Below are 24,933 nucleotides of genomic sequence, written 5' to 3'. Positions count from 1 at the left end.
AAACTGAAGAGATTTCTGGCATTATGTCTCAAATACGATTTATCTGATATCTCTTTTTTCAGCAAAGCAAGCTAAAATTCCCAATGTTTTTTGCACAACAATAACTAACATGAATTGTCGAATTCATAGCATTTTCTAGTCAGAATGTTGTTGTGTGAAGTCTGAAAATTTAAGAATTAGACAACATTTTTCAAAGAACCATTTAAATATGTACACAGAGTGGACAATTATGAGTTATACCCAAATACAGCTATAAAGAAGAAAAAATGGTGTGAGAACCTGCTGGAATATGCTCATTGGCAAAATGTTACGGATGACGTTGGGTTTCATTGAACTAAGCAAGTTATCCACATTTTAACATACATATTATGTCTACTACATTTATACTCTAGCACTGGATATGAGGTTTTAATTTGATTTTGTGTGTGGATGTACCAGTAGTAAGCCACAGATTTATTGAATAGTTTTTGATAAAGATGGCATATTTAACAAAACTGCCACATTCCATAAAACACTTATAATTATATTTATGTTCTAATTAGAACATATTGCTGACAAAAGTGTGAATGCATTTTTAACACCTTCAGTCAGTCAGTCATATGCATCACATGACATGGTTGTGGCAGTTGTTAAATATTTAATCATATTTTAGTACCAGCAATAGTCCTAATTTATTTAACTTTTTCCACCATTTGTAAGTTGAACTAAGTTAAGGCTTTATTTGGATTCATTTTTTGTCTGCTTATGTCTTGAGAAATGTGCTGCAGTTATAACTGTTTGATCAATGTGTATGATTTGCTATTATTGAAGGTTGTTTTGATGGCAGATTACTTGGGTCTATTTTTTGTCCTCTGTTTAAAAAAAAAAACGTATTACTTGTAGGATAACATGTATAAAAACATGATGTGGACCTTTTGTAAAGGCTAATGAAAAAACTTCAAGCACTTCGGCAGTCGAAGCCGTTGTTGTTATGCATATTTTGATATTTTGTTGGAGGTTAAACTATTGAACTGCATAAAATGTTAAGGTACCGCACTCTGCAAAAGGCACCGCGGTTGAATTGGTTTGATATTGGATATTGGATATTATGAATTCAACCACCCTTAAAACTTGTGATACATACCACTGATTTTGGTCAAACCACTTGTGATGTGTTCATGGTCATCTAAACTATATATCACAAAACAGTAATTATTAAAAAAAAAATAATCATATATATGGGCATATATATGGGCTGATTTAAAAATCATATATATGGGCTGATTTAATGTGGTTTAATGAATTCAACACCCATAAAACTTGTGATACATACCACTGATTTTGGTCATATTGCTTGTGATGTGTTCATGGTCATCTAGACTGTATATCACAAGAGAGTAATTATTATAAAATCATATTATGGGCTGATTTAATGAGGTTTAATGAATTCAACACCCATAAAACTTGTGATACATAACACCGATTGTTTTCATTAAACCTCATTAAATCAGCCCATAATATGATTTTTAAATCAGCCCATATATATGATTTTTTTTTTTTTAAATAATTACTGTTTTGTGATATATAGTCTAGATGACCATGAACACATCACAAGTGGTTTGACCAAAATCAGTGGTATGTATCACAAGTTTTATGGGTGTTGAATTCATAATATCCAATATCAAACCAATTCAACCGCGGGGCAAAAGGCACCCAAATTAAAGCACATTGATAGAAACAGCAGTGGCTATTCATTGCCAGCACTAACGTTATTCGCTTTTTGCACACTACCCAGAGTCAGAGATGACTGTGCTGATGAACTATGTCAGGCGCGGATACAGTAATACAACGGGCGGATAAATGAACTTCTTAACTGATTCGGTAGCCAACTGTCAATTTTATTTCGCTTAAAATATAAAAAAAAGAAGTAATTTTGCAATGTCACGGTAGACCAATCGGACAATGATTCAGCGTGTTGTTGAGCGACTCTGCTTGTTGTTCAGCAGACCTTAGCTCGCTACCGCTGCTAACCAGCGCGGCGTGCCCCGACCGAGCAGCGGTAGAAACGACCAGATCTTTTAAAGTAACGTCGCCATATCATTTGGAGATATCTCAGACACACCAAAGACAGCGTCGCTGCTTAGTAAGTGTGGTTTAGTTACATTTTTCTTGTCATGGCGGGAAGACGCGGAGCTGTGGAGTGCGGGGCTGCTCGTGCGGCCCGCGGAGCCCCGACCTAAATTTGTCCGCGAGGCCGGGCAGGAGAGTAGGAGACACCGGTTAGGCTGAGACCTGGTTTTGACAGCTGTGTGACGGATAGCTTTATGTTTTTTTGTGGTAAAATTGAACATGGGAGTTGTTTGTAGCACTCGGGGCTCCTGTGGGAGTCCTCACTTTTAGCAGGGTGACATTTGACGGGGAAATGGTTGGCTGATGTTACCGGTAGCTCGCTGTTAGCTGCTGCAGCAGATAATACAGCACCTCCGCAGCTTTACTGCAGTTTTACTGCTACGTTTAGCTTTGGAGCCCGTTTTGTGTCATTTGTAACTGTTATAAAGCCTATGAATTCTAACTTGTTAACATTAAATGGATAACGTGAAGCTACTTGCTAACGTGACCTGTTAAGCCTGAATTATGGTTCCGCGTTACACCAACGCAGAGCCTTCGGCGTACGGTGCGCGTCGCCGCGTCCCCTACGCCGTATGCTTTGCGTTGGTGTAACGCGGGACCATAAATCAGCCTTTAGCGGGTAGTTGAAACTTCCACCCATCAGTCCACTCGAGCAGTGAAGGTGATGCCAAACATATGTTTAGGTAACATGCTGTTAAATCCAACGCTGACTTGAGTCTATAAAACGCTCGATTAATGTTGTAATCAAATTGGGCCGAACCTAATTAAATTAACTTTGTGTCGCATGTTGCTCGGTGGCCACTAGCTAATGCCTTTTCTCCATTTGCGTTGTGATGACCACACATCTCGATAAACAAACGTGGTAATATAATTACCCTTTATTTGATGCTTGTGACCAATCATTTGAAAGCCACTACATAGTGTTTCAGGAGGATTGAAGTAGTCAACTCTTTCTGTTTGTTCAGTCAGTGTTTATGTATTTTTGTAAGACGTTTATGTACCATGCTATGGGCAGGGTGTTATCCACATCATTCATACTGTTACTTGTAAAGATTTTTATGAACCATTGTATCTTGTAAGCAGTACTCGAGTTGTAAAAAAAAATCAGGGGGGATGGTGGATTTTATCATATGGGGACAGATAATTTGTGTTGATTACAAATAATATAATATATTACAAATAATAGTACTGACCTGACATAGCAGCAGTTAAATGCAGCCTTCTGTAAGCTTTAAATATCCACTGGGCTTACATCAAATACATCAAAACACAAAGATAAAGAACAGTTTTCTGAACTTATCAATATGCCTCTGTCCTTCGCAGGATAAGTAAAATTGATCACTGCAAAAACTCAAAATCTTAACAAGAATATTTGTCTTATTTCTAGTTAAAATGTCTCATTTTATGTCTCATTCATCACTGGAAAAAACAACAGTTTTCACCTGTTTCAAGTAGATTTTCACTTAAAATAAGTAGAAAAATCTGCCAGTGGAACCACATTTTTTTTGCTTGTAATGAGAAGATACATTTTGTCCCACTGGCAGATTTTCTTACTTATTTCAAGTGAAAATTTACTTGAAACAGGTGAAAATTGTCAAATAAGTTATTTTTCTGGCGATGACTCTAAATGTTGAAATAGCAGTAAAACCACATTCATTGATGAAATGACATAAGGGATGGAAACGGGGGATGGAAGTTTTACAGGGGGGGTGATTTTGACCGTTTTTATTTCAGGGGGGATGCCATCCCCTCTCATCCCCCCTCAACTTGAGTACTGCTTGTAAGCAGGTGTACTTAATTTGTCTATTTACTGTACAGTGAGCAAGAATAAGTCTGGTTTGACCTGACTTGGCCAAATAAACATGATTCTGATTCTACTGTGGGCTATAGGATCTGTTTTTGTATGATAGTGTGTGTCACACTGTTTGATACAAACTGTTGTTTTGCAGGTAACATGACTGGAACATGTTGTGAAGTGGGTATTGCCAAATAATTTACTGTAAGTATGTTTCTCTTTTGAGGTTTCAAGTTCATTTGCACCATTTGTTTTAAATCTCAATGGCTCTTTTGTTTACACAATTTGAATGGATGAGATCAATGTTTAGTTTATACACAATCTTAACTCTAGGTATCTCTGGAATGAAAGACAGAAGTCGGCATCATGTGTTTTTGCAATGTGCATTATATCTTTTGTAGGAGTAGCAAATAGAGATTACCTACAATGAAGGTTGACAGAAGCAAGTTAAAGAAAACTCCTACGGAAGCTGTGAGTATGCACATTTCTTGCCATGTGTTTTTTCCTATGATCTAGCTTCACCTGTATGTTTCATTTATTTATTTATATATGTGTATATACAGGACTGTCTCAGAAAATTAGAATATTGTGATTTTCTGTAATGCAATTACAAAAGAAAAATGTCATACATTCTGGATTCATTACAAATCAACTGAAATATTGCAAGCCTTTTATTTTAATATTGCTGATCATGGCTTACAGCTTAAGACAACTCAAATATCCTATCTCAAGAAATTTGAATATTCTGGGAATCTTAATCTATTTCAGTTGATTTGTAATGAATCCAGAATGTATGACATTTTTTTTTTTTTAATTACAGAAAATAAAGAACTTTATCACAATATTCTAATTTTCTGAGACAGTCCTGCGTGTGTGTGTGTGTATATGTATGTGTATGTGTGTGTATATATATATATATATATATATATATATATATATATATATATATATATATATATACATACATACATATCAGTGGATTGCTCAGGCTGAGTATACAGATGTTAAAAATTAATGAAGATCACCTTTTTTAATGTTTTGGCTCTTGCTCAACTGATACATTCAAAGTTTGAGATTAACATAAATCCCATACATACTGGCTTGTCTTTGTGGAACATTTCCCCAGCCTGTGTGCAAGAGCCACTTTCCGCCAAAAAGAGCCCCCCCCCCCCCCCCCTTTTTTTTTTTTTTTTTTCTTCCCCACTTCCTGGGGTTGACGAAAAGGTGTAGAAAAGGAGAGCTTGGTTGTGTATGTTAGGGACATCCTTTCATGTAACTTAGTGAGAAGTGTGTGAATTTTGAACACCTTTCTGATTATGTTGCACGTGTGTGGCACCATCACTCATTTAGTTTTCCAGGAGAAGATTCAATCAGACGCTACGTTTAGGTCCAATTTTAGAATAACTAAAGAAACAATTGAATGAATGCGGCTGGAACCGCACTTTCAAACCCTTCTGGTCAACTTGTCCACACATCTGTACGCCACACAAATACCATCACTCTTGTCCATGCAGCTCTTGTGCATATACCGTACATGCTTACACAGATGTCTGTCTGTGAAATGGACCAGGACATCATTATTATTATTATTATTATTACAATAATAATGATAATAAAGCCAACGCCACCATCTCCTCTGCCGAAATTGTTTTAATTTCCCGGTGAGCGCAATGAAAGTGACATCTTGCGACGCCTTTCACTCACACGTCGAGTCGCACTTTGTTTCGTGTATGTAAAGGCACACATTTGTTGGATTTTCCTCTCTTTGGGCAAATATGTAAAGACCAGTGACATAGAATTGTTCCTACACCTTAACATAAATGTTAAACAATACCAGTCTGCAAGTAATATGGAATTTAATTACATTAACCTGCTTTACTGCTTTTAACCATTTTTTCACCAGTTAATTGTTCCAAAAAGTATATGCTGACCAAAAAAATGTATACAATTTAATAAATGTGTGTATAATGTACATACAGAAATGTAATCACAAAACCTCTGGACTTCTGTCTGTTAACTTGCAACATGTACTTAATCACAACAATCTATGGAGTTACTGGATGCATCAAACCTACAATTTAAGTGTAATGACACAGTTCACTAGAAGATAGTCAAAGCTTGGCTGAGCTCAAATTGTTTGGTTTATATTTTCAGTGTAATTGTTTGAGTGCATATGGGTTTAAATGCTTCATGTATGTGTATATTTATGAGATCTATTTAAGTACATCACAGTGTTTGAATGCGATATACTCTGTCCTTGGAAAAAGAAGCAAAGCTCGTCCGTGCACTTTGCTAAACTGCATACATGTTTTTGCTTCCTCTGAACAACAGCCGGCTGACTGCAGGATACTTATAGAGAAGCTCAAAGCATGCAATGATGAACAACTACTGGTTGAACTGCAACACATCAAGACCTGGAATATTGGCAAGGTGAGCACCAAAGACAAACTTAATAGGGTCATACCTTTTGAGTCCTTTTTTGGATACATGTAGTCCTCGGACAAAGGACCTCTCTGACGGCTTGGTGGTTGGTGTGGTTGCCTTCAGTCAGCAGGTCCCCTGCTAAATTCCTAATTGCGGAGCTGTACATAGCTTTGTCATGTTTTACACCGGATGCCCTTACTGAAACAACCTCACAAGCAGAGGAAGAGCCTACAGTTTTTAATTACAGCAGTGCTAATAGTTTTGCAATACATACAGAAAAGATAGGAAAAATTATTGATGCCATCCTGAATATGAAATGTCACAAATGCCACACATATGTCAATTGCCATGAAAAATGGAGGATTAAAAGAAAAAGGGGAGAAATCTATGCCATGACTTAATTCATTACAAGGAAAGGGATGTCCACAAAGGAAGACGAAGACACTGTAGACTTTCAACATACAATATGAAGACATCATCAGTGCCATTTCAAATATTGACATATTGCAAACCATTGTTTAGTCATTTCCAATTTTATCTGTGGCACAGACAGTCCATGCTGCCTGTGTGGGTGTGTGGCAAACTATGTTTTGCTAACAATGGTAGTTTGGAGACCAGTTCAGTGACTAGGATGTTGTCAGATTCTGTATCACATGACCCATAATAAGTCATTAGAATTACTTAGAGTCCTAACTACAGTACAGTGTCATCTAGTAGTGTTGGCCAAGGGTTAAGGCTGAATTATGGTTCTGCGTCAAAACGACGCCGTGTCTACGGCGTGTGGTTTTTGTACACGCAGAGGACACGCCGTCACATGCGCCGTCAGTGACGTGCACCTCCTGAATTGTAACTACGCGTCGAGGAGACTCCGACCACACGCAGACCGAGAGGGCTGTGATTGGTTCGTTTGAAAGCGAAGCATTTCCGGTTTCCGGTTTGAATCAGTAGCGAACTTCCAGGGCTCTTTTCTTCGTTTATATGTGATTTTTTTTGTTTTTGTTTTTTGCACAATAGTTGTCCTTATCTCTTTGATTTACTGTGACCGGAAAAAGTCGGATAAACCATTCAGAAAAAGATCGCTAACTAGTGGCCGCGGGGGGTACTGCACCGCGACCAAATGGAGAGACGGAGAAGTCCGAAGGATTCGTGACGACGTCACGGGTGCGCCGTGTGCTCTGCGTGTGTGTGACGCAGAAGTATACCCGCACCTTTAAAAGCAATTGCAAGTGTAAGTCTTACTTAATTTGTTTTTTGGTTTTGTTTTTTTCTTTTTATTCAACAGTGTGAGCTCTACCATTGGGTGGATCTGCTGGATCGCTTTGATGGCATTCTGTGTGATGCAGGCCAAACAGTGGAGAATATGTCATGGCTGCTAGTGTGTGACCGTCCAGACAATGGACAGCTGAAAGCATTGCTTTTGGCGGTGCTCAACTTCACAGCTCTGCTCATTGAGTATAGCTTCTCTAGACATCTCTACAGCTCGATAGAGGTAAGCTATTACACTCTTAATCTTTATTGTGGTTTTCGCTACCATGGTTATGTCAAAATGACCAAAACAACTTTTTCCCTCTTTTATTTTTCCCTCCCACCCCTTTACAGCACTTAACCACCTTGTTAGCATCATGTGACATGCAAGTGGTCTTGTCTGTGCTGAACCTACTGTATGTGTTCAGTAAGCGCTCCAACTATATCACAAGACTTGGATCTGACAAAAGGACACCTCTTCTGGCTCGTCTACAACACCTTGCTGAGGTTTATAATACACTTCCGATCTCATATTGCAATCATTACAGATATCCCTGAAGAAAAAGAGTTGTATTGTTTTTTTTTTTCTCTGTTATGTAGAGCTGGGGAGGAAAGGAGAATGGCTTTGGTCTAGCTGAATGCTGCAGGGATCTGCTTATGACGGTAGGGTTTTACAGGGTGATTTCAAGTAACAACTTTTCTTAATTGACTAGAGCTATTTAACTATTTTCTTTTATTGTAAAAGTATTTGTCTGTTACTATTTATAAACTTTATTTAATACCACTGTTGGTTTATGAACAGAAGTATCCTCCAAGTGCCACCACACTGCACTTTGAGTTTTACGCTGAGCCAAGCCCAGAGGTCAAAGTAGATCGAAAGGTAAAGAAAAAGACATTTATTTAATTTCTTTTATATTTATTTAAAGTGTAACTTGCAGATTAAGGACTCCAGTGAAATTTTTGGGATATTTCTTTATAAAACTTGACTATATACATACAATTATTAACATGCATTTTGGTATCAAAATTTTGAATGCATTAAAAAAATAAATCAGCAATTGCACATCAAAAGGGACAGCAGCCAAACTGGATGATTTTAACAATAAGAAACATGGAACACACATGGATTTTGACGCTGAAGAGGGGGGGGGATGGAAGGATATAAGCTTAGAAATAGGAGCCGTATGTATATACTAGAGAAGGACAAGGATTAAAAGAAACATTTTCCATCAAGGAGAAATTAATTTGTAAGTAATCTAAGCCATTATGCTTGTAACTTGAAATGGTGAGATTTTTACACGTTTACAAGTTTTTCACAGTATACATTTTGCCATTACACACTAAAATACAACTAAACTAGAAGGAACTTTAAATATTAGACTGTTAATCAGGTACAAAACAGATCTAAAAGCCCAAGGGTCAGCTGGTGAGCTATTAAGTTATCCACTAGTCTGCATAAGCTGTTGCAGTTTACAGTCCAAGAGATATCAGGGAAGGAGAGGGAGGATACATCAAGAGACAATAAAGGTGAACTATTAAATTAGAGAAGAGTTGCAGCACACAGTCCCCTGTTCTGTCAAGCCATGTTTTCTTAGTGCATTGTCACTTTTAATTCCACAACATTCCTTAAGAACTCCTTGAAACCATTGGGTACATACACTCACCGGCCACTTTATTAGGTAAACTTTGCTAGTACCGGGTTGGACCTGCTTTTGCCTTCAGAACTGCCTTAATCCTTCATGGTTTAGATTCAACAAGCTATTGGAAACATTCCATCAGAGAGTTTGGTCTATATTGACATGATGGCATCATGCAGTTGCTGCAGATTTGTCGGCTACACATCCATGATGATCAGAGATTAAAAATCACAAAAACCAAGCTAACTTTTTAACACAGTTACAAAAATATTATTGTCTTTCTTGTAGCAGCACAGAAGTAGTCACTCCATGTGTAAAGAGAAAAAAAATAAATTACGTATTTTTGAAGGGAAAGATGGTTTTCAGAAGGCCTACTCTATATTTTTGCATTCAAAAATAAATTCTTTTGAATTGTAACTTTTCAAATGCATATTTCCACATTTTAAGCTTGTGATTAATATTCTGTAAGTTGTAATTGAAGAAATCTTTGTATTTCAGAAAAGTTGCATTATTGTATTCATTCCTTTTCTTTCTCATCCTTTCTGAATGTAGCAGCCAAGTAGTAACACACTACACTATATCCACATCGAACAGCTTGACAAGGTACAGTCATATTATAAATGTGTCATTAATGAAGGAGTATTCAAACTGGGCATTGATGTAGACACAACATTCTTTTCTTCTTAGATTTCAGAAAGTCCCTCTGAGATCATGGAGTCATTGACTGCAATGTACAACATCCCTAAAGACAAACAGACCCTGCTGTTCACACATATTCGACTGGCCCATGGTTTTTCAAATCACAAGAAAAGGTTGCAAGCTGTGCAGGCCCGACTACATGCCATCTCTATCCTGGGTGAGTAGCTGACTTTTGTTTGTATTTTAAGATTATTGTTTTGAAAATATGAGATTTTACATTAAGTTACATTTAGCAGTCACTTTTATCCAAAGGGTCTTGCAACAGAGGAATACAATTGAGCCACAGTAACATAGTAGCACAAAGAGTGCAGCTAAGAAAACATCTTGTCCAATTCAGGAAGTTAGATAATTTGTGACAAATGTGTTCAGGGAAGTTTTCAACAGTTTCTTAAACTTATTTATGCTCTAAGTTTAATGTGCCTACTTTTTCTGTTTCTATTCAGTTTACTCAAATGCACTCCAAGAATCAGCCAACAGTATTCTCTATAATGGCTTGATAGAGGAGCTGGTGGATGTCTTACAGATAACAGACAAGCAGCTCGTGGTAAGAAAGTTGGCTTTCCGTCACTTTTATTCAGCTAAATATATGCAGTGTGGTTGTATTGCTTGAATAGATTGAATTGTGTGTGTGTTGATCTTAAACTGCATTATCTAGTCTTCTTTTTCCTCCACCTTTTTTTGAAACACATTAATGGGTTCTGTTTTGTCAGGATATCAAGGCAGCATCTTTGCGCACTTTAACTTCAATTGTCCATCTGGAGAGGACACCCAAGCTTTCCAACATCATCGATTGCACTGGGACAGCGTCCTATCATGGTTTCTTGCCTGTGTTGGTGCGCAACTGTATTCAAGCTATGATTGGTAAGAATGTATATTATGTTTTTTAAATAAAGTTTAAGTGAAATTATGCATAGGAAAATTAAATAAATATATTGGAAGCTTATCTATTTTTTTTTTCTAGATCCACTGATGGAACCCTATCCACATCAGTTTGCCACAGCACTGTTCTCATTTCTGTATCACCTCGCTAGCTATGATGCTGGGGGAGAAGCTCTCGTCTCCTGTGGCATGATGGAAGCTCTTTTGAAGGTATGTTCAAATCTTAGATATACTTAATAACAGATCACAGTATTGTTTTTTAGAAAATCACTTATTGTCTTTTACTTTGTAGGTGATCAAGTTCTTGGGTGATGAGCAGGACCAGATCACCTTTGTGACGCGAGCAGTGCGCGTCGTGGACCTCATAACCAACCTGGACATGGCTGCCTTTCAGTCCCACAGCGGCCTTTCAATTTTCATTTGCAGACTAGAGGTGGGTTAATGCCTATACGCATTGTCACTCTTGAGAGATCTGTCCTGAATTTTGGATTCACCTGAAACTTTTGTTACTAATTTCTCTCTCTGTAGTCCGTTTATAAACTGAGGTTGTGCCATATTGGCGCAAAAAGGTCAACCTCGTAAAATTGTTAATATACCACCTGGGCATAGACCACAAAAGAAGCATCTCATTGTCGCATCAGAAAAACAATGTATTGGAATCAACTGAGAACAGTTGTTGATAAAAGCAGTGTGGTCGGTTACAACCTCTGTTATAAGCTTTCAAGGTGGAAAGTAACTATATAAAAATGGCCCATTGTTATCCCTTTGAGTCAGTCACATACAAACAATACTAAACATTGGCATTACAGTCCTGCCTTAAACATGCTTTATGTAAGGGATTAATCACTGTCTTCTGTTTAGCATGAAGTGGACCTGTCGCGGAAAGAGTGCCCTTTTGTCATCAAGCCAAAGATCCAGAGGCCGAGTACAACTGGGGAGTCTGAGGACATGGACACAGACATGGAAAGTAAGTTTAAAACATAAAAGATTTATACCTTTTTCTTAAAATGAACATACTAAGCTCTTTTATTTAGTACCGTAGTTTCACGACCATTCGGCGCACCGTGTGAAAAGCCGCACCCTCAGTTTTGTGTGTAATTTTTGGATTTAAAACACACATACGGCGCACCATCCCAAAAGGCGCAGTCTACACAGACGGATCTGCACACACGCGCGCCGCAAAACACACACGTGCTGCAGAACACACACACAAGTGTGCTTATTTAAAAATAGAGCGGGAGCAAAACTTAGTTTTATATTTTATTTCACTTTTCACATCAATCAAACCCTTCAAAGTCTTCATCTTCTGTTTCCGCATTAAAGAATTAAAAAAAAAAACCCCCGGTCACCGCACATAAACCTGTCTCACCCACTCGATCATCTCTTCATCCATCCAGCCCTTTAATTTGCCTTTATAATGACTCTGGCTGGAAAAGTCTCTTTAGGCAAAGTTTTTCTTTTAAAAATCACCATCGGCGGCAGTTTCTGTCCATCAGCGTGGCAGGCAAGCACAACAGTAAATGACGACTTCTCATACCCCGTTGTGCGGATCCCGGCCGCGGTGGTCCCGGTCCACTCCCCCGCGGTGGTCCCGGTCCGCTCCCCCGCGTGGCCCCCGTTAACTCCACCGTGTGATTCACCTAACGTGAGTGGCACCTCATCCATGTCGGGGATGTGTCGGCTGCAAAATGAGCGGAAGCTCTCCATCTTTTCCATATAATCCGCCGGGCTGCTGCTGCGCTGGCACCGTTTCATTAAGCGAAAGCACCAGGACGGACCTCCATGAAAATGTTCAATTTTCATTTCTTCCGCCAGCGCTACTGCTTTCAGTCGGACTCAGCCGCAACTCACAGGTACTTCACCCGCCCCCTTCTCCCTTTACCGTTCTCATGGTGGCTCCGCCTCACATTACCGTAATACAGGTAATAGAAACGGCGCACCGTTTCATAGGGCGCGCGGCACATTTTAGGAAAAAAATAAATCTTATGTGCGCCTTATGGTCGCGAAAATATGGTACTACTTTCAGAATAACATTTGAATCTAACATTCGAGAGAAAGAAATAGAAGGTCCACCTGTTAGAGAGGCTCTGCTAACAGATACGTGTTCTATGTTTGGCAGAGAAGCATAATTGACAAAAAAAAAAAACATCTTGATATGGATAGGTTTTGATAGAGCAGACTGAGTCTTCATTTGTTGTTGTTGCTGTTGTTTTTAACTTCTTACGCGGGTCTGCAAATTGATCAGAATTTGGTATCATCTGCATAAATATGGGTGTGGGAGTCAAGCATGCCTTGTAGTATTTCTGTAAATAATACAAGCTGGATGGGATGTTTTGTTGTGGGGAGTGTTTTCTTGTCACATTTTAATGAATGTAATACCAGTCAATCATCATTTGAAAACCACACTCTATTTGAGTCTTATTTGCCATTTATATAATGTTTATTTTATGTCTTATAAACCGTCTCGTAAAACACATGTGATTTCATGATCATGACAATGACTTCTGTGTGCTTTACTAGCCCCTCTAGTCCAGTGATTCCCAACCCTGGTTCTCTCTAGTACCCCTGTCCTGTATGTTTTTGATGTTTCCATGCTTCAACACACCCTGAGACATGGCTGTGCCTTTATATGGAGTTGTATAAACCTTGATGACAGCTGTCATTATTTAGAATCTGTGTAGATGTAGGGAAACATCTAAAACATGCAAGATACGGATACTCGAGGACCAGAGTTGGAGAACATTACTCTTGTCAACAGGTTTAAATCCAATACCATACATTTCGGATCAAAGGACCCCATCATGAATATACAACTTATGCAATCTACAGTAATTACAAGCTAAGAACATGCTAACATGCACCACAAACTTGCAGGACTGATTATAATTTCTTTTTGAATAAGTCACAATTAATTACAGGCATTTGGGCACCGAAGGTCCTTAAGAGTATTGATATGATGCTCCCAAAGTGCTTTGTTTTTGCCAAGCTGTCATACTATGTCTTACTTTTTACGTTTATGATGATGATGATGATGTGGTGGTTGTAAATGTTGATAATTTTGTCAACTTACTTGATTCTCAGTGTCAGAAGTTGCCATGGAGAGTAGCCCCGGGCCATCCACCTTTTCAGGATCCAGACAAGAATCAGACCACCGAGCACAGAGCAGCTCATCTAATACACCTCGTGCAGGTACATACAGGCTAAATGAACGTAAAAACACTCAAAAACAATTTTGTCAAACTATACTCTCATTCCCATCATTGCCTTTTAGGTATGCAGTGTATCCCCCAGAGGGCTGCTCTGTTGAAGTCGATGCTAAATTTCTTGAAGAAAGCCATCCAGGACCCTGCCTTTTCTGATGGCATTAGACATGGTGAGTTTTTCTCTCAAAGTTTATATGCAACACCTTTTTGAATAGATTAAACATTTTCATAAACAATTTCTCCAAGATCTATACTTTTCAAGATTCTGTTCATTTTTGATGTGTGTTTAAGTCCCTCCCCCTTTTGTGTGTGTGTGTGTGTGTGTGTGTGTGTTTGTTTGTTCTTAAGTAATGGACGGGTCTTTGCCTACCTCACTCAAGCACATCATCAGTAATGCGGAATATTATGGCCCTTCACTGTTCCTCTTGGGTGAGTACACTGTAGTAGTTTAAACAAGCCTTTTGGTCGAGTGAACACACTTCATTTCTGAGATTCAAATATGTATCTTATTGAAATAGTTTATGAAATAGGAAATATAAAATTGATATTACTGTACACTTGATTAGAGTCATGTTAACAATTTATCTTTGTTGTGGATTATGATCTTTTTTTTCTCCCCTGTGCTCTTAGCGACTGAGGTGGTGACAGTTTTTGTGTTCCAGGAGCCATCCCTGCTCTCCTCCTTGCAGGATAATGGTCTCACTGACGTCATGCTCCATGCACTTCTTATCAAAGATGTGAGTTCAGAGCTTTTGGTTCTTTGCATCTCTTATTTTCACTATGTAATGCATTTTATAATTAATATTACTCCCTTTGTTGATTTAGTGAATAGATAGCCTTGAGGCCACTGTATAAGTTCACTGTAAGCACACTTTGCAATAAGCATCTAAAAACTTGACCAATACATTATATTGGATGTATGCAGACTATGCTGTATGCAGATTAGGATGCCTTTTAGAATGAAGGCTGGTTGAGTAAGTGTCAAATCAATGTACAGTATTTTATGAGCTAATGGTATTAACAATGACCACAATGTTCACTGTGGGGGGTCTTAAAGGAATTTACTTTTATTTTTTTTATTTTTTATTACACTTGAGTTGAAGTGTTTATGACTAGTTAGCATCTTACTTATAGTAGACGGTGGTCAGCTTTTTGGAAAAGCAGGAGAAAATTCTGATGGGGACTTGGAACAACTCAAACAAGCCCCTTTTACATTGCCGGGTATCCTGTGTTCAACACCCAAATCTAGCGTGTCGTCTCTTCTCTTTACATTAACTAACACAGATCTGCCGTCAGGCTTATTTATGGTCATTTGTTGAATATTTTGATGTAATGGACTAAACCACACATGGCTTGAAATAATATGAAATATTAAAACTAAAATAGTCTCATTTTAGTTTTAGTGATGAAGAAAAAAAAGAATAAATTAATAAAAACTTCCTAATAAGTATCACAAAATGGTGACCACAGCAATATGGTTCGATGATTTGGAGCATCTGGACAATTCCATCAACAAATCTATCAGATTAACTTTTGTCTGAATTCCACAAGTTGATGTTCTGCTTACGGCTTCCATTTACACTCTTTAGATTTGTTTTGGGTTTTATAAAATGCAGCCGGTGTTGAAATGATCTCAATGTGTACTAGATTCTGTTTGGTTTTTAGTAGTATATAATATGATTCCCTTGCTATGTTTGGTCATGTGACTGTTCAAAAGTGGTCTTTGGACCTCTTACTGGCCAGTGTGAGACTGTTGTTTTTGCTAACTCTGATAAATAGTGTTTCACTTAAAACATGGATTGACTGCGATGTATATTGTACCAGCCAACTCAAGGAGCTATAATGGTTGGTCTTTTCACCAGATAAAAGTTAAGGTACTTTCTCCCTCTCTCAGGTTCCAGCTACCCGTGAGGTGTTGGGTTCTCTTCCCAATGTCTTCAGTGCCCTCTGCCTGAATGCCAGGGGCCTACACTCTTTTGTTCAGTGCCAGCCGTTTGAGCGCCTCTTCAAAGTGCTTTTGTCCCCTGACTATCTGCCTGCCATGCGACGGCGTCGTAGTTCTGATCCTTTGGGTGAGATGGTCTTTTTGTGCTGATTATTATATTTGTTATCGCATTCTGTTGTGGAACATGCTTGAATAGGTGGTGTTTCTGGCTTTAGGTGACACTGCATCCAACCTGGGCAGTGCTGTAGATGAGCTCATGAGGCACCAACCCACTTTGAAGACAGATGCTACTACGGCTATCATTAAGGTAGAGTAAATTTTTCCTCTATAAACAAACCTTTTGTGAAAAATAAATCTGAGAAGAAGAAAAAACTGAAAAAAAATTACTGTTGCAGTTACTGGAAGAGATCTGCAACTTGGGCCGCGCTCCAGAATACATCTGCCAGAAACCATCTATCCAGAAAGCAGATGGCACTGTGGCAGTGCCACCAGCACGCTCCAGCCATGCTGCTGAAGAAGCTTCAAGTGAAGATGAAGAGGAAGAGGAGGCCCTCCACACTTTCAGCCAGCAGCAGGGGGAACCAGAGAGCAACAGACAGTCAGTGCCAGTTGAACTGTATGATGCTGAGTTTATAACCAATAGTAGAGGGAGAAAAACTCTACTTATTTATTTATTTGGAATTTCATGTCACTTGAGTAATTTTCAAATATTTCAATGTTTGTTTTTTTGTTTTTCCCCCTCCTTGTCTTTTAAAGGGTGGTAGGCACTGAAGAACGAATACCCATTCCTCTAATGGATTACATTCTTAACGTGGTGAGTTTAGATTTTAAATATTTGTTTAGGTTTATTTTTATCCTACATTGTCTAATTAGGGTACAACAATGTCTTTTTGATATCGGATTAATTCAATAATAATACATAATAATTTAAAAAGAAATCATAATTAAAATGTGGGAAGTTGGTGTGCAGTGATCATGATTCCCTCATACTGCTGGTATGAAATCTTTCAAGCTAAAAAGCTTTGTTTAGGTCATTATAGTTCAGTCATGACTTTTCTATGCACATCTTTTCCAGATGAAGTTTGTAGAATCCATCCTAAGCAACAACACCACGGATGACCATTGTCAAGAGTTTGTCAACCAGAAGGGGCTGCTGCCTTTGGTGTCTATTCTGGGCCTGCCCAACTTGCCCATCGATTTCCCAACCTCGGCAGCCTGCCAAGCTGTGGCTGGTGTCTGCAAGTCCATTTTGGTGAGAATTAAATATTACTGTTGTAATATTTACTTTATTTTCTTGTAAAGAATGGTGCATACTAAGAGAAACTATTTTAGGCTATCATAGTTGGCCGAAACAGTCATTATAATCTGTTTTCTGTTTTGTTCCCTCCTTTCCCTAAATTCCTTCATGTAGACACTCTCACATGAGCCTAAGGTACTTCAGGAAGGCCTGTGCCAACTGGACAGTATTCTGACGTCACTGGAGCCACTCCATCGACCAATTGAGGTGCCGGGCGGCTCTGTGCTCCTCAGAGAACTGGCTAATGCGGGCCATGTCACTGATGCCACGTTGTCAGCTCGTGCAACACCACTGTTGCATGCTCTTACCGCTGCCCATGCCTACATCCTTATGTTTGTCCATACTTGCAGAGTCGGACAGGTAAATATTAATGCGTTTTCCTAATGAGTAAAATTTATGGTCAATAATCCTAGATGAAAGTTTAGAATTGTTGATGGTTGATAAATTTGATTCTGGTGGTTTCACAGTTCAAAACACTGGCACAGCATTTTGGTTCGCCTTCATTGTGCACAAAGCCACTTATATACAAATTTTACTCGCACATCTGACGGTAAATTTCCTCATAAGACTTTTTTTTTCTTTTTTTTTTTTTTACTTTTACAACACCAGGCTGTCTGTAATTTGATGTTCTCAAGTGCCTGGATACATTTCACGGACTACAAATTACTTTAACTACTCTGGTTTGCGATATATGGACAGTTATGTTAATTCTGCAAATAAGAAAATTGGCAAAATGCTGATGCCAATCCAGAACTGTAGGCAGAATTTTCTTATTTTGTGATTTTTTATTTTTTTTTTTATTCTGTATTATTTTTAAACTGATTGGTTGAGGAGCTCTGATTATTTGTTCTCTCTGTTACAGAGTGAGATCAGAGCTATCTCTGTAAACCAATGGGGATCCCAGCTCGGGTTGAGTGTCCTGAACAAGCTCAGTCAACTCTACTGCTCCCTGGTATGGGAGAGCACCGTGCTGCTGTCTCTTTGCACTCCCAACAGGTTAGTCTAATTTTAATCTCCTTTAGTTTAATTTTACAGTTTGCAGGATTATTTTTAATATATATATCCTTTGGCCAACAGTCTGCCTCCAGGATGTGAGTTTGGCCAAGCTGACATGCAGAAACTGGTTCCCAAAGAGGAGAAGCCATCTGGCAGTACAACAACAACAGCAGCAGCAGGAACATCTGGCTTAAGGAGGACTGGTAAAATATCATTTAATTTGTGTTTATCAACTTCCGCAGTGTTCCTGAAACAACTCCCACCAAATTCAGTCTTGTTCACTTGTAGCAGAAACCGAACCTGTGTCTGCGGATTCATCTGCTGGTGGCCTGTTGGAAGGCATGGGTCTAGACGGGGACACATTGGCTCCAATGGAGACAGACGAACCCTCTACATCAGACCCTAAAGCGAAGTCCAAACTTACCCCAGCCATGGCTACTCGCATCAAACAGATCAAACCCCTACTCTCTGGTGAGTTCGGATCCATGATAGTTTTTTATTTAACTTAATATTTTAATGGGAATTTCTTTGTTGTTGTTTTAACGTTCCCAAAGCCAGATTTTCTGTAAACATTGTGTTAATTCCCCCTTTCAACCCATTGTGTGTTTGCAGCTTCATCTAGGTTAGGTAGGGCACTAGCTGAGCTCTTTGGCTTGCTGGTAAAATTGTGTGTAGGCTCTCCAGTGCGCCAACGTCGCTCCCACCATGCTACAAGCACTGGAACCACCCCCACACCTGCTGCCCGAGCAACTGCCTCTGCCCTCACCAAGCTTCTCACCAAGGGTCTAAGTTGGCAACCCCCACCTTACACACCCACACCTCGTTTTAGGTGAGAGAATAGTACACCTATTCCTGCCAGTGTAACTGTGAAAATTGGATCTCAATTGATAGTTAATAAATATATATTTTTTTTTTTTATTGGTAGGCTGACCTTCTTCATCTGCTCAGTGGGTTTCACATCTCCCATGCTCTTTGATGAGAGGAAGTATCCCTACCACCTGATGCTGCAAAAGTTCTTTTGCTCTGGAGGACATGATGCCTTATTTGAGTAAGTCCTAGATAAATTATTATAAATAGCGTTATGTCTCTCTTTGAATGCACCCACATAATAAAGTAAAGCACAGCTTCACCATCAATTTTCCCTTGAAAAAAGAACAGTATCCTAGTTCTGTAATAATCTGGAGACCCAAAGGGCTGAGAAGTGTACCTAAAAATGTTAATACTATACCAATACCTATATTGATCTGTTAAGAAATCGATCCGTGGATAATTAAAAATGGTAATCCCTATTAACAAGGCAGAAAATAGAATTTGATGTGAACAAGAAAACTTGACACGATACCCTTTTAAGACAAAAAGCATTAGGTGTAAAGGTGTACTTTAAATTTGATGTGGTTATCGAGGCAAGATAAATATTTTGAACACCCAAAATATGTTTTCTATTCTGCATGGGATATTGCGTGTAAGAAGGTTTTATTCAACTTTTACAACAAGAAGTTTGCTTGTGTGTATGTGATGGCTGTTAGGATTAACCTGTAGCTCATTAGTAAAAAAAAAAAATGTTTTAACCTTTTTGGAAATGGATGGACGTTTAGGAATTTCCTCTTTGTTAGAATAGTTCATCTTCAAATCTAAAATAATGACAAATACAGTTATGTAATAAAAATGGTCCAATATCCAACTTGCTCATTTTGTGACCTCTCCTTATTGGCTGCCTAAACTGAAATGTATATTAAAAATATATTTTTTTAAATGTATGTTTTGATGATCAACAGAACTTTCATTTGTCATGATTTTTGTGCAGGACATTTAACTGGGCTCTATCAATGGGTGGCAAAGTACCTGTGTCTGAGGGGCTGGAACACACTGATCTACCAGATGGAACAGGGGAGTTCTTGGACGCTTGGTTAATGCTGGTGGAGAAGATGGTCAATCCTAGCACCGTGCTGGACTCCCCCCACTCCCTGCCTGCTAAAATGCCAGGGGTTACACCCACCATGCCCCAGTTCAGTGCTCTTCGATTCCTTATTGTCACCCAGAAGGTCAGTATGCAAAAGGAATAGTTTCTTCATTACAGATGTGACATTGTGACGCAAAGCGATACTCACTTGTTGCAACAGACAACCATGTGAAAAGTCCAAAGTAATTTGAGTTTTTTTGTTGATGGTAGGGATGAGAGATGATGACGGGTAAGGGGGGTCCACTGTTGGACTTTTGGCCTATTCGAGTTATCACATGAAATCACAGCTAGTAGTAGTATTTTCTTTTTTTACGCAAATTCAGTTTTTCCACACATTCATAGAAATGCTTTCCAGCACAAATTAAAGATAAAACATTGAAATAGCTTCAAATAATGTCACTAGAATACTATCAAATAGCATTTACACTTCCTGTTGTACTAAAACACTGGTTCTGCCTTCAGAAAAAAAAGGTTTGAAATAAAATAGTAACTTTTTTTGTTGCTAGTATTTTAATGTTGAAAGTAATTAGAGGATATCTGTTGGTAAAATGGCAAAACGTGAGCATACAATATATATTGAAAGTGTATTTTTGGCAATTTAGTATTGATCTAAGAAACAATACAATTAAAGAGCAAACATACTAAACAGTGAAATTGTTGGTTATTTATATATTTTATATATATATATATATCTCAATTTATGGATTGGCCCGTATTATTGTAACACTGTCTCTTCTTTGTTAAGGCTGCATTTAACTGCATCCGCAGTCTGTGGAATAGAAAGCCACTGAAAGTGTATGGAGGCAGGATGGCTGAATCCATGCTGGCCATCCTCTGCCACATACTAAGAGGGGAGCCCGTTATCCAGGAACGCCTGTCAAAGGAGAGAGAGGGAACGTTGCGCCCAGATGATGAAGTTGCCACCACTGGAACACTGGCAACAACAACTGCGGCCCCAGCAGCATCTTCAACTGCTGGAGAGGCCGCACCAGTGAGTGCACCAGCTGCTGGTGCGCCAGCACCAGTACCAGCTGAGGATTCTACAAATTCTACACCTCGCCGTGATCCCCAGGTTAACCAGGCGCAACTCACACAGGTTTGTGGGACAGCATCCTGACTCAAGTATTTTTCTCAGCTGTCTTTAAATGGGGATGATTTAATTTAGTTAGTATTTAGTACTTTTTACATATGCTCTTGTCATACTAAAAGTTGGGTATGGTGCATGTGTGGTACTCTTTGTAAAAAATCGGTTTGACTTCATCTCTTTGTTGCCTATCAGCTTTGTTCCTGCAGCCAGAATTTTCAGCTTACTATGCCATTGAAGACAATTTTTACAAGACATGTTATCTAAATAATCGCATATCTAGGTGGTCATGTAAAAAAGAATCCAAAACAAAGATTCTGCAGTTATCAAGCGTTTCCGGCCTACTCTGCATGCATTGAATCCTCGGTCACCATTTCTTTTATGACAGGAAAGATGCAGAGAGAGAGAGAGTCGCCAGCAGCAGCTGCAGCAGGTATAAGAGCCGTCAGAGAGGGGGAGAAATTGAGAGAAGATGTGGAGAAGAAAATGGTTCAAAGCAGAGCCAAGATGGAGAGGGAAAGTTGACAGTAATAAGACTTTACCAGATTATCAAGACGGAACATATTTACCGTATTTTGCAGACCATAAGGCGCACCGCATTTATAAGGCGCAATATCAATGAACGGGTCTATTTTCATACAAAACGCACACCGGGTTAAAAGGCGCACGATAAAACATATATAAAGCGAAACAAAACTGTCAGTTAAAGGAGCCGCTCAACAGTATTTTGAAAGTGACTGCAGTACCAGTTTTGGCCATTTCTTACACACGGCTCCTTTAAGTCGAACTTTATTCAACTCTTTCACAATAACGTTAATATCGTGCAGTTGTAACAAATTCAGAAAAATACACTCATTTTAAATCAATCGTCTTCCACAAATAAAAAGTGGTGGAGGTAAGTGTCATACTACATAATGTTCTCTGATTGGTTCATTGTTGGCAGTGGTAGCGGACACCTGAAGTTAGCGTGAGGTTGGAACTACATTGCAATCCAACATTTGATTATAATTTGATTATGATGCTTAATAGTAAGGTAACATGGACTAGATTTTTGTCTGACGTTGCAACCGGTATCAAACTAAGGACTGACTTTAATACAACATCGCTGTGTCAGCTGAATGGTCCAACAATCAGGCAAGACGAGCAGCTTTGTCGCTAACCAAAGTCGCACTAAAACATTTTGACAGATTTTTGAGCGCAGTGTACTATAAAATTGGCTCGAGGTCAGTAAGCACAACAAGAATTCATACATAGGGCGCACTGCTTTATTTCTGAGAAAAATAACGACTTTAAGTGCGCCTTATGGTGCAGAAAATACGGTAAGTGTAAAGCTTAATGAGATTGATGAATTAATTAGACTTCAGAGATGTTGGACAGGTATGTAAAAGACTTGTCTCGCAAAATGCCTGATGGCAAGTCTTCTACTCGTTCTTCATAATGGTAGAAGCTGTGTTTTGCTTTCCCTCAGTTGCGTGACATTTAAGTTTCCTCCCTGCCCCCTTCCCGTATTTCTTTTCCTCTTTGTTTATGACCTGAACAATTTGTACTCTTGGGAAAATTCTTACTTTTTTTTATGTGGCATTTCAGTTGATGGACATGGGTTTCTCAAGAGAACATGCCATGGAGGCCCTTCTGAACACCAGCACCATGGAGCAGGCCACAGAGTACTTACTCACACATCCACCTCCCCTTCTTGGTGGAGCTGTACGGGTAAGGCGTCTTACCCATAAATGCTCAAACGGTTCTTTTTGTTATAGTTTTTGAATCAAGGTCATGCAACTAATGTTCCCCTTACTTCACCAAGGACTTAACCATGTCGGAGGAGGACCAGATGATGAGAGCAATTGCCATGTCCCTTGGGCAAGAGGTCAGCATGGAGCAGCGCTCTGACTCTCCAGAGGTCTGTCAGTTTCACTGCTTCAATTTCTTTAAAAGCAGACCTTAAACATTTGTATATAAAATTTCTGTCTGCTTCAGGAAGCAGCACGTCGTCGCGAGGAGGATGACAGGAGAGCCAGGGAGCGGGCAGAAGAAGAGGAAGCACGCTGTTTGGAGCGCTTCATGGAAGCTGAGCCTCTGGACCCCCAAGAGCTACATACTTTCACTGATTCTATGCTGCCTGGCTGCTTTCATCTTTTAGATGAACTCCCTGACACAGTCTATCGACTCTGCGACCTGCTGATGACTGCCATCAAGAGAAGTGGCCCAGAGTATAGGGACCTAATCCTTGGCCAAGTTGTCCACCAGGTCAGTTGATAAATCCACATTGGTACTGCAGAATGCTACACAGTTCACAATGTGGGATTTAAGTGAAACAGAAAGGTTTGAGTAAATTGCAGTTTAATGGTGGCAATACTAATTACCCTAAATACATTGCTATAAATCAAGATTTAGATGATTGTGACAAAAGATGCTTCTCTGGCTGCACTAGCCTGATTCTGTGCAACATGTCTGTGTAGGTATGGGAGGCAGCAGATGTGTTGATCAAGGCCGCCGAGCCACTTACTACCAGTGACACAAAGACTGTGTCTGAGTGGACCAGGCAGATGGCAACGCTGCCACAGGCCTCCAAGCTGGCAACACGAATTCTGCTGCTCACGTTGCTCTTTGAGGTACCAGATATGAAGGTGTTGGGCATAAAATGTAAAGGAAAAGGTCAGAAATTGGCCATAAAATGTAAATGTAAACTAGAAGGTGAAATTATATTTATCAGCTGTTTCCTGTACATCCCATTTAACCATTTGTTTCTGTTTTTAAGGAGCTGAAACTACTGGGTGCCAGAGTGGTGGAGAGCAGTGGAATTCTCGACTTGTTGATTAAGCTTCTTGAAGTTGTGCAGCCTTGTCTGCAAGCAGCTAAAGAGCATAAAGACATCCAGACTCCAAAGTGAGTATTCTGCAGTGATGAAATACACCCCAAAAGCAAAAAAAAAAAACCCCACCAAATTTGAATAAAAATAACTTCAACATTTAAGTCCATCCATCCATCCATCCATCCATCCATCCATCGTCCGCCGCTTATCCATTCCCGGGTCGCGGGGGCAGCAGTCTCAACAGAGATGCCCAGACTTCCTTCTCCCCAGACACTTCCTCCAGCTCTTCCGAGGGGAGTCCGAGGCGTTCCCAGGCCAGCCGAGAGACATAGTCTCTCCAGCGTGTCCTGGGTCTTCCCCGGGGTCTCCTCCCGGTGGGACATGCCTGGAACACCTCCCTAGGGAGGCGTCCAGGAGGCATCTGGTACAGATGCCCAAGCCACCTCAGCTGACTCCTCTCAATGTGAAGGAGCAGCGGCTCGACTCCGAGCTCCTCCCGGGGGACCGAACTCCTCACCCTATCTCTAAAGGCCGAGGTATGGTTCTGCGTCAAAACGATGCCGTGCCTACGGCGTGTGGTTTTCGTCCACGCAGACCACACGCCGTCACCTGCGCCGTCACTGACGTGCACCTCCCGAAAATTGTAACTACGCGTCAAGGCGACGCAGACCACACGCAGAAGGAGAGGGCTGTGATTGGTTCGCTTGGAAGCAACGCATTTCCGGTTTGAAGCAGTAGTGAACTTTCAGGGCTCTTTTCTTCATTTATGTGTGATTTTGCAAAATAGTTGTCCTTATCTCTTTGTTTTACTGTGAATGGGAAAAGTCGGATAAACCATTCAGAAAAAG

General features: G+C 39.6%; 1 protein-coding gene across 15 annotated transcripts in view; it reads left to right on the top strand.

Annotated features, from left to right (window-relative positions):
• huwe1 (HECT, UBA and WWE domain containing E3 ubiquitin protein ligase 1) overlaps positions 1-24,933 on the top strand; it is a 50,628-nt gene that overhangs the window by 2,346 nt on the left and 23,349 nt on the right. For 7 of the 15 annotated variants that reach the window (XM_061736184.1, XM_061736194.1, XM_061736197.1 and 4 more), the window contains exons 3-39: positions 4,059-4,108; positions 4,306-4,375; positions 6,236-6,334; positions 7,611-7,817; positions 7,928-8,080; positions 8,174-8,236; positions 8,376-8,453; positions 9,763-9,813; positions 9,898-10,066; positions 10,353-10,453; positions 10,620-10,770; positions 10,871-10,998; positions 11,081-11,221; positions 11,650-11,755; positions 13,870-13,977; positions 14,060-14,161; positions 14,340-14,420; positions 14,622-14,728; positions 15,886-16,063; positions 16,152-16,243; positions 16,332-16,552; positions 16,693-16,750; positions 17,012-17,188; positions 17,348-17,593; positions 18,096-18,229; positions 18,311-18,432; positions 18,518-18,700; positions 18,842-19,058; positions 19,155-19,277; positions 20,034-20,271; positions 20,935-21,285; positions 21,662-21,706; positions 22,861-22,983; positions 23,078-23,173; positions 23,251-23,520; positions 23,733-23,885; positions 24,032-24,159. In XM_061736184.1, the coding sequence (XP_061592168.1) occupies positions 4,331-4,375; positions 6,236-6,334; positions 7,611-7,817; positions 7,928-8,080; positions 8,174-8,236; positions 8,376-8,453; positions 9,763-9,813; positions 9,898-10,066; positions 10,353-10,453; positions 10,620-10,770; positions 10,871-10,998; positions 11,081-11,221; positions 11,650-11,755; positions 13,870-13,977; positions 14,060-14,161; positions 14,340-14,420; positions 14,622-14,728; positions 15,886-16,063; positions 16,152-16,243; positions 16,332-16,552; positions 16,693-16,750; positions 17,012-17,188; positions 17,348-17,593; positions 18,096-18,229; positions 18,311-18,432; positions 18,518-18,700; positions 18,842-19,058; positions 19,155-19,277; positions 20,034-20,271; positions 20,935-21,285; positions 21,662-21,706; positions 22,861-22,983; positions 23,078-23,173; positions 23,251-23,520; positions 23,733-23,885; positions 24,032-24,159 (5,045 nt within the window). In that variant the 5' untranslated portion in view covers positions 4,059-4,108; positions 4,306-4,330. Of the gene's footprint in view, positions 1-2,030; positions 2,123-4,058; positions 4,109-4,305; positions 4,376-6,235; positions 6,335-7,610; positions 7,818-7,927; positions 8,081-8,173; positions 8,237-8,375; positions 8,454-9,762; positions 9,814-9,897; positions 10,067-10,352; positions 10,454-10,619; positions 10,771-10,870; positions 10,999-11,080; positions 11,222-11,649; positions 11,756-13,869; positions 13,978-14,059; positions 14,162-14,339; positions 14,421-14,621; positions 14,729-15,885; positions 16,064-16,151; positions 16,244-16,331; positions 16,553-16,692; positions 16,751-17,011; positions 17,189-17,347; positions 17,594-18,095; positions 18,230-18,310; positions 18,433-18,517; positions 18,701-18,841; positions 19,059-19,154; positions 19,278-20,033; positions 20,272-20,934; positions 21,286-21,661; positions 21,707-22,860; positions 22,984-23,077; positions 23,174-23,250; positions 23,521-23,732; positions 23,886-24,031; positions 24,160-24,933 lie in introns of those variants that run through there. The other 8 variants (XM_061736188.1, XM_061736190.1, XM_061736192.1 and 5 more) reach the window with 8 other exon arrangements.

Source organism: Cololabis saira, chromosome 12, assembly GCF_033807715.1.
Source record: "Cololabis saira isolate AMF1-May2022 chromosome 12, fColSai1.1, whole genome shotgun sequence".
In the NCBI taxonomy this organism is placed as follows: domain Eukaryota; kingdom Metazoa; phylum Chordata; class Actinopteri; order Beloniformes; family Belonidae; genus Cololabis; species Cololabis saira.
The sequence above is the reverse complement of the archived record's forward strand: the minus strand, read 5'-3'. Positions and strand labels throughout refer to the sequence as shown.